The 9641-nt window shown below is 34.8% G+C and overlaps 1 protein-coding gene across 3 annotated transcripts; it reads right to left on the bottom strand.

The window, feature by feature from the left end:
* Positions 1-2034: 2034 nt before the first annotated feature.
* Positions 2035-8615, bottom strand: LOC120071160 (AUGMIN subunit 8-like). 3 transcript variants are annotated; one of them, XM_039023262.1, is made up of 7 exons: positions 8331-8615; positions 5390-6827; positions 4939-5058; positions 4212-4328; positions 4044-4133; positions 3185-3292; positions 2035-2733 (listed from the first exon to the last, which is right to left on the bottom strand). In XM_039023262.1, exons 2-7 carry the CDS (start codon positions 6695-6697, stop codon positions 2662-2664), a joined length of 1815 nt encoding a protein of 604 aa, XP_038879190.1. In that variant the 5' UTR covers positions 6698-6827; positions 8331-8615; the 3' UTR covers positions 2035-2661. The 3 variants fall into 3 exon arrangements, with proteins under 3 accessions (XP_038879190.1, XP_038879191.1, XP_038879192.1); XM_039023263.1 differs by lacking the exon at positions 8331-8615 and adding an exon at positions 6963-8062; XM_039023264.1 differs by lacking the exon at positions 8331-8615 and adding an exon at positions 7278-8062.
* Positions 8616-9641: the final 1026 nt, after the last annotated feature.

The following is a 9641-nucleotide window of genomic DNA, read 5'->3' as shown; positions in this document are numbered from 1 at the left end:
TTGTGAGTGAAATATCCTCAAAATATAATTGTACTATACTTACCTTATTAATAGTCGCATGATTATCACAAAAAAATATGTAACAAATATCACATTCTCTGATTCAGTTATATGATACAATATATATATATATATATATATATATATATATAGGCTAACAAATGGTGAAGTTCACTTATACAAAAAAAAATTACATAAACATTCATCCAAATTCCTCTGTGTGATAGATACGTTAGACAATTTTCTTTGTCTCTCATACTCCAATTCATACTTATCTGTGAGGGATAAGTGCAATGTTACCTAAATTGGTGGACATGAATATAAAATATCGGTGACATACAAAATTGTTCTCCCAAATCCAAATTAAGTTAATATCTCAACTCATGACAACTTATTCATTCATCCCAAACATCCTCTGAATGTGTTGATTTCATACTTTATACTGTTTGATCACAGAAGTATGCAAAAATATAATCTACATTCTCAACTAACGTCAGCCTTTGAGAAAATAAGGGCATGGAGTTGGGGCATTATTGAAAATTCAGCGCGGAGAATAGGCAATTATGAAAGTTTTTACAATTAATTAAATTGTAGCGCGTAGGTCTCATAGCTTAAGAGTAATCCTGAGGTCGAGAGTTCGAGCCTCTCTCACCCCCATGTATATTTTTCATTTCCATGGGCTCGTTGAGGCCCAAATATTGATGGCCCATGATGACACTCTGGAAAAACCGGCGTCGTTTTATTGATTTTTCTGTCCGATGAGGGAGAATAGTAATATGTAGAGTATATTTTGTTTACTTTAATTGATTTTTTTCTTTATTGACAAATATGTAGAGTAGGGATCAAATCTCCAAATTCAAGGTTTGATGTCATTGAAATATATTCATATTTTTTTTAAAATTAATACAAAAAAAGTGTTAAATTGAATGTTCATAAATACAATATTTTATGGGTTGTTTTCATATATAGCAAAAAATTTTCTCAATCCATTGAAAAAGTTTTCTATTTTTATATTATAAAATATTTCTAGTGGTTTTATCATTTAAAATATTTTCTCATATTTTTTTAGGCATTGTTGTTATTATCATTTTCCGTCATCAAATTATCAAATATGTTCTAATGAATTTGAGATATTGTTCCATCAATCAAAATGCCTAACATTACATGGTATTATATAATTTTGTTCCAACCGTAAGATTCTATGCTTAACAATTGAGCCTGATTCACCTTAAAACACCAAACATGTTTAATCTTTCAGAATTAATTTTAGTTTTGAATCGTGGGGCTGATATTGTGATTCAATTTCATATAATATATTTTAATGGTAAAATACTTTTTTGAGTTAAAAGAACATTTGAAATGAAAATTTCGAACATTTATGTCCTATTCGATAACTATTTTGTTTTTTGTTTTTGTTTTTTTTTAAAAATAAGTCTATGGACATTACTTCCATCTCCATACTTCTTTCTTTGTTGTATACTTTTCACCGGTGGTTTAAAAAACAAGCCAAATTTTGAGAACAAAAAGGTATAAAAAAAGGTTGTTTTTAATTTTAGAATTTGGTTAAGAATTCAATCATTGTATTTAAGAAAAATACAAATTATAGTAAAAACATGGGGATGAAATAAACTTAATTTTAAAAAATAAAAATAAAAATTTAATGGATCCCAAACGGGATCTTTTAACTTTTTAATGGTTGGTACAAGACTTTTAACCAATTGATGTTCAGGCATGCTTTATTGGTAAAAGATTTTCGATACTATCCAACATACTAAATAGCAATACATTTTGATTTCTAAAAGCCCCTATCGACAAGATTGAGCCCAACTTGGCACCTTACATTTCAGTTCAAAAGACCTAAATTCAAGATGTCATGGACAACCAACATCAAACATCTCCACAATGGATCAATCCTTATTTACTCTAGAGCAATCACTTTTAACCAAGTTAACTCTTTCTTTACCATTCCCTATTAGATTAGCTCAACCATGGATCACGATGACTATGTCATCGAGGCACACCAACACAACTATGTGTTAGGAGTATTGCTTTAATACCACTTGTAAAGAATAACGATCATCCAAATATCTATACAACGGTATAATATTGTTCACTTGGAGCATAAGTCCTCGTGACTTTATTTTTGGTTTCATCCAAAAAGTTCTATACCATCAAAGATAGTTATTTTCATTTATATACCATGGATCTCATCTTTACCAAGTTTGACTTTTGTCCATTCCAATTTTTGGCTCAAGTAACTACTTACCAACCATGTATATGGAAACAGAAGTGAACTTGAACTGAAATATTCAGGATTTCACTTCCATTTGTATTCCTGACTTGGGCCCGACATTGCATGTTTACCTTCAACATCTCTGCCATCTCCTTTATCTTGCTTTTCTCTGGGCTCTTGTAATGGAAGAATTGTGTAAAGGTTGAAAAAAATTTCCAAATGATTAAATAGATTAAAATTAGAAAAGATTTACAGCTACAGAATCCCGCCAAGAATTTAAAGAATGAATTTACATGCAGGGGAAGACTGCTATGGAAGAATAACTCATCTTCTTCAATGAGGTAACAAATAGAAATAGATGGATTTTGTTGTTAGCTTGCTTAGCCTAGCTGGGCTAGTCAGGTTAGGAAGCTTGCCTTTATAAGCTATTAAAACTGGCAGACATTTTCCAGTCCTTGTCTCATTTGAATGAGATGTGTCCACAAACTCTGCTCCTGAACCTGCTTTCAAATTATATACCGTTACTTGGTTTCACGAAAACAAAGACAGATTTTTGTTTTCAATGCAATTGCAAATAGTGAAAGAAAATTGTAACTTGCCCTTTATTCTCGTTAAATAAGTAGCTCTTATAAGCAAGAATGCCTATAGCATGTTTGAGAGTGATTCTAAAATGGTTAATTTACTAGTAATCCACTTTAATAGTGTGAAAAATGTGTTCAAAAGTGTAAAATTGAACATTGAATTAATTTTGAATAATTAAAGGTATGTGGTTTTAAACAAGAAAAAGTGATTCCGACACCAAATTCTGGGGCAAAATGCATAAAATTTGGGAAATAGCATTTATGTAATTGCTTCAATGAGATTTTTGGGACAGTAAAAAGTTCCAAATCAAGATCAAGACAAGCAAGTCCATTAGTCAATTTATACTACCGTGAAATATATCATCCTCACCTGCAAAGCCGCTCTTGATGCTAACAATGCTATACATTCATCAAGCATAGCTTTTTCTTGGGCTGTGACAATGGTAAGTTCAAAAACTAACGTCTGCATTACCTTCACCTGTAAAACAAATAAGAAAGATTAACAGAAGATAACACTGACTAGAACTGCAGACAAGAAAGTTTCCCAACCAAATATTTGGGACTCTAATGTATATTGAGTTTGTAAAGTATAAATAGTTATAAATATCTAACCATTTCCCATCCAAACATCAGCAAACAATTCAACATATCAGATTTTCAGTGGCCTAAAAGACGTAGAAGTATAAGACAAAGCCACTCCATGATGAAAAACAGTACAGATATAAAATGGAATATGGCAGGCGATATAATATATATTTCCTCGAAAGGAGACAGTACAGCAAATGAAAGTTCCTTTCACTATGATGGATGATAAACAGTCGTGGAATCCATGAGCCAAACTTAATAAAGTACATCACCCGAAGATTCCAACTAGTATATATTTATTACAATTATTAGGGAGATGATAAACATGATTATTATTTTTTTTTAATGTCCGTAACATGTAGAGCTCACAGGATACAATGCTAACTGGTCGAGAGAGGATCCAAATCAGAGGTAATTTGATGGTTTACAAAGGTTTAGATACTTGCAACATTAAGTTTATCTCCTATAGCTATTATGATCAGAAGAAATCAAATTCACAAGTAGTAAGAACATCAATTGCATTATAAGATGGCAAGTTTGGTCAATGTCCATTACAATTGCAGAGGCTCAAGATTTCAAGGAAGATGTGGAGAAAAACTATTAAATATTGATAACATTCAAAGAAGAGTTATATATAAGTATACCCTTGGGAGTAAGGAGCAAATGGAGGATCCCATTGCCTGCATCACCTCGACGGCTGAACAAATTGCACCATTTAAAGAACCAGCATCTGCCTGTAAATAAGCAAGTATTGTCAGTTACCATATTTGGCTTTCCTTAATTATAGCAAATTACTGGCCAATGTAGCATACTTTAGCTCCTCCAGTTACTGGAACACGAAGAGTGCTCGACTCCAAATCATCTATGACACCTGATAAGGATCGATTATGACTTCTTTCAAGCACAGCCCATTCATTGAGGCAGCTCATCTACATCAATCACATGCAACGTAAAAATCACATAATTTCGATGAAGCATATATGAGAGCAGATGGTCATTCAAACATCAAATACAAGTAGGAGGGGAATTGCAACTTCAAATTCAAAGGATTAGAAGGGTTTTCGTTTACTAAATTCACCAACAAAGAAAAATAAAATATGTTTCTCAAAGAAAATACTTCATCTAAAAACTAGCCTTGTGAAAACACGTGTTACAACTAGTTATGCTTCTATGTTGCTGGAGAAACAAAGCAGGTTCCTTACCCTACTATTCTAAGTTGACATTTTACGCTAAAACTTGTATACATTACTATGTGAAGCATTGAGGTTCAGACCACCTGCCAAAATACCTATTGCATAAGTCTTGGGTTTTATTCATAATCCTTACACCATGGTTGGCAAGTACAATGCCAGAAACTAAATCACACCCATAACAAGTATTTTAGCTCAATTCTGTCCATGCATAATGTTACGTATCACGTGATATAAATTGAGCGCCATCTATACTCAAAACTGTGTATTGCACTAAAGTCAAAATGAATCGTGCTATATAGAGTACACTAATGATATATACTAGCTTTGAATGAATTAATCTTATTACTTGATCATTCATAATTGAGATCAATTTGAGCTCTTGCTTCAGCTGTTGGAGATTGATCCTTTTTCTGATTACTGAATCCCAAAGATTTAATGTTGTATTCCATACGCCAAGAAGAGTTTTCTGCACCAAAGCACAAAAGTTGTTAATCTTTAACTTGCACTTAAAGTATAGAATCAATATGCCGGACATGCAACTTAAGATGCTAATTGGATAAAAGATACAAAATCTGTCTCTAAAAGTTACTGCCAAGTCGAAATAAAATCTTCCGCTTGTTGGACAGTCAGAATATAATTCATGGTTTCTAAGCACAAGAAAATATGTGAACAAACAATGGCAAAGATGAAATCATGGGAAGCAACAATAATCATGTATAGTGCCAACAGAGCACACGGTCATGTTCTAGCCAAAAAAGGGTTTATAATCAAGCAAGATGTCATGCATTAAAACCTACCTCTGCTGTCACCTCCTGATTACGAAGGACAGCCTCAGCCCGTGCATTAGCACATCTCCACTGCAAATGTCTATTATATAGAAGCCGTAGCTTATGAGCACCTTCTATATAGCTTGCTGTCTTCTTTCCCTTCTTATAATCTGCTATGAAAGTAAGTACAGAAGTTGAAGCATTGGATTGAGTTGAACTTGAAGGTCTAATTCGTGATGAGCTAGTTCCTCGAGGAGGTGGAGTTGATGGTCTTAATCGAGATGGACTAACTCCTCTAGCAACAGAGGATAATACTGGTGTCTTAGAAGGTGAAGATGGACGTGGGCAAAGAGTAGGCGAGTCATATCTCCCAACTCGGTTTGCTGTTATTTTAATGCCTGCTAAACTTGAAGAAACGACCTTGTTAGCTGCAGATTCCTGCATTGAATTGTCATTAGCTGAATTTGCCTCAAATTCTTCCCTACTCCTTCCATCAACATAAGGTAGCCTCATAACACCACTGGTCGATTTCTGTAAAGGTTTGTTCACAGTCTCGCCTGTAGTTGCCCTCGTAGAGGATAAACCACTTCCTCGGAGTGGCTTATGTAAGCTTGGGACTCTTTTATCGGTGAGATCCACGGTACAATTCAATGAATTGGAGGATGCTTTCGCACCAACTCTACTTGGCCATCTCTGATGATCTACGAATTGGGTCCGTGACCCATCAACTGGCTTGGAATTCTCTGATTGATCATACCCATTTTTGCCTCTAAGAGGACTCTTCTTTCTTTCTGGCATGGGCTTCCGTGCAACAGTTTGTGTTTCAGCTTGTTTAGATGGGAAATTAGACGAAGGCCTCAGAGTTCGATCAGAAAGAGAAGATAACACGGGTTTTTCCTTCTTACAAACAGGAATAGAAATGGTATCAGATTGGAATGAGACACTCAAACTTCTCATCGTAGAGGGCCACAAACTCTCAGCTCGACCACCGATCATTCTTTTCGATAGCAACTGTACATCTGCAGGTGAACCATGAACTGGTGTGCCTGGGCTTGGAGGAGAAGGGGGCGTGGAGGGTCGCTTCCTCTCTGCTGATTGAGCTCTTTTAAGAACCAATTGGGAAGATGTAGAAACCGTCCGCGTGATGCTTGGTGATGGGCAACGCCGAGGTCCAGACAACGATGAAGGAGAAGATGAGTTGATCTTGGAACGGGAGGGAGACCGTGTGATAACTTCATTGTTCTTTTCTGCTGGAACCAACGGTTGTCTTGGCGTTGCTGTTGCTGCTGCTGCTACTGTATGCTTTCTAAATGCCCGCGCCGATTCGCATACATCCATCCAAACTATTGAAATCAGACCATAGTTATAGATTTCTTCACATAACTACACAATTCGCATTCCCCGCAATCTGGAGAAAACAGTACTCACAAAAAGAAAGATCCTTTTCCCTGCATTATATCTGCCATATCTGCCACCACAAATGCACAGTTAAAAGAATGAACGAAAAAGAAAGGAATAAACCAACGTCAAAGTAAAGAAATAGAAACAGAAAACCATCGAACATACAATTCTACAGCAGAAAAAGATCAATAGAAAGGCGAACCTGAAATTGAAACACTAAAAACTAATATAAACTTGAATTTGATTAGTTTCTAATCAAGCAATGCTCTTAACCCAAGTTAGATCAGACCACCGAAAGGAAGACGAAGACAGGGTAGGGTAAAGAAAGGGCCACTTAAAAAAGGGGAACTGCCATAAATTGCATCAACGTCTAATTGTTACAGCTTTGGATTCGGCTTGCTTTGACACAAATGGCATTTACAGAGTAGAGGTCCCCTCAGAAACTCCCGGGCGGGAGGATAGAGAGTGTGGGCTTTTGCAGGTGGCTGCAGGATAAGAATAGGAAGTGGAACTTAACTGGAACTTATTTGGCTATGGATGGTTGGGGATGAAAACATGAAAGATTTCGTACATTCCCACTCACAATTTGCTTCACCTTCATCTTCTTTTCTCTGTGCAAAACTTCTCTCTTCATAAAGATCCTCTCATTAAAAATAATTCTGAAACTTGTAAAAGTAGAGAAGTCGCATTACCCAAGTATCTTAATCAGAAATAATACTTTGTAGGTCTAGGGACCAGGTGAAATTGAAAATGTATCATTCAACTCCAACTGTCAATGTTTAATTAGAAAAACAAAACATTATATTAAAAAAAATCAACTAAGACACCATTGAATTTACTTGTGAGCAATATTTAATTTTCTTCACACAAAATGGTGGATATCCACGTGCAAGGAGAAGAACCTTTGTCCGTTCTGAGAATTTACATGGCCGTAATAAATGGCATATTAATTACCAAACCGAAGTCAACACGAAAGAGAAACGCATTGGAACAAAATTAAGATTTATTATGGTTATATGTAAAGATTAGATAAGAACACGCTTTTAATATTCTCCTCTCCTCTTTAAAACTTTCATAATTCGGCTGCGGCTATCAATAAATGCCGACGAAATTTTCAAGGGTTTTGTGGAGGAATCCTTCTAACTGCCCGAATTTCGACAGATTCGTGCATCTGATACTGGAGACCGGCCTACGCTGAGCCCTTACTGCTAGTATAAATCTCTCGACAGAAGTTTCAGAGATCTTGCAGAGAGAGGAATATAAATAAAACCACGAGACATACTCGAATTTCAGAAATTACAAATACGACAAAGAAAATTCAGTAATTATACTCTCGAATTTTAAAAATGGAAAAGAAAAAAAAAAAAAGGATCTAACGCCTTTTACGGATGATCCACGAGAAATACTTCAAACTTATTATAGAAAACAAAATACAGTATCTCCCAACTCCTAAGCTACTCAAAAAAGAAGAGAATGAAAACGAAAAAACTCGCAGAAACGTTCCAATTCGAATTGGATTCTCAGAGTTCAATGAAGAAGACATTAAAGAGTTGAAGCAAAGAGTTCTCACCGATACGGCCAAACAAATCACGCGGTGAATCGGAAACGCTACCGGAGGATTCAATTTCGAACTGAAAATCAGAGGAAATTAGGCGCAATTTGATAGGAGAAATCCATAGGGCTCGATTTCTTCAAGAAAAGGGAATAAACGAAGGCGATAAGGTTTTGGGATTTGGAAGGAGAATTAGCCGTACAAGGCTTTTCCAGCGGGCAGAGTTGACGGAGTTTAGATTTTCGAAGAACTTTGAAGAGAGGGAGAAGAAAAGGAAAAGCGCGAGAAGATTAAAATTAATTAAATAAATAAATAAGGGTTTGATGGAAAAACGAGAAAACGGTTATAATTAGGACTTCTGAGATGGTAGGGACCATTGAAGACAGTTGCTTTCGCGCCACCTGCTTTTCTTAATCCTTGTTTATAATATTCATCAAAGGTATTATTATTATTCAAATAATAATTTTGTTTTTTTAAAATATATCATTTAATTATAATTCTTCTAAAATAGGTCAAATTGGGCACAAAAGGAAACTAGTAACTCTTTAACACTAGGAGTAATTTACATTCTTTTTTTACATACATATATATAGAGAGAGTTTTTTTTTTTTTTTTTTTTAATAGATGACTCTTTCATAAGAGTCTTTATGGTTGATGACCCACACCTCCACAAACGTATCAAATCTAACTTTTTGTAATCTTAATGCGGTGGTAATCTCTATCATAATCTTTATTTTTTTTAGGAAATCCAATAACGATAAGAAAAATGGGAAAATACAACAAATATTTTATAATGTGTCGCGCTATAGATAATCATGTAGGCCGAACATGGTGGTTATCTCTATCACAATTTTTATTTTTCATCCAAAAAACAACAAACTGTCAGAAAACAAAAAAAACACAACAGAAAAATAAAAATCGCAATAAAGATGGTCATTGCGTTAGGATTACGATAGACATGACCATCCCTAGCGCGATACGTTATAAATTGAGATAGTGCTCCGATGTAAGTAGAATGTTAGATTTCATACATTTGTGGGGGAAGGTCATTAATCATAAGGGACTAGTGAATGGGTCCGTACAAATAACTCATATATACATATAGTACACTAAATGTAGAGAAATTAGAACTGCAACCGGATACCTCTTAATCGCCAACATATTCATGTAGATATGTTAATTTTAATAAATATAAAAAGAGTGAATATATGAATTAAACATAAACATATAAAATAAAATAGCTGCCGAGACTAAATTATGTGACTTTTTTTAGTCAACATTTTTGGGCATTCAAGTGTGTAATGAATAGAGGGAGAAAATAGTATTGAA

This window comes from Benincasa hispida, chromosome 2 (genome assembly GCF_009727055.1).
Source record: "Benincasa hispida cultivar B227 chromosome 2, ASM972705v1, whole genome shotgun sequence".
NCBI classification, from domain to species: domain Eukaryota; kingdom Viridiplantae; phylum Streptophyta; class Magnoliopsida; order Cucurbitales; family Cucurbitaceae; genus Benincasa; species Benincasa hispida.
The sequence above is the reverse complement of the archived record's forward strand: the minus strand, read 5'-3'. Positions and strand labels throughout refer to the sequence as shown.

Excerpts from the sequence above, each read along its gene's own strand:
- LOC120071160 (XM_039023262.1), bottom strand. The coding sequence starts at position 6,697 with ATGGATGTATGCGAATCGGCGCGGGCATTTAGAAAGCATACAGTAGCA. Across the intron at positions 4,329-4,938 it reads TCTCAATTATGAATGATCAA|ATGAGCTGCCTCAATGAATG; the intron begins GTAATAAGATTA and ends TGATTGATGTAG. Across the intron at positions 2,734-3,184 it reads CATCAAGAGCGGCTTTGCAG|GTTCAGGAGCAGAGTTTGTG; the intron begins GTGAGGATGATA and ends ATTTGAAAGCAG.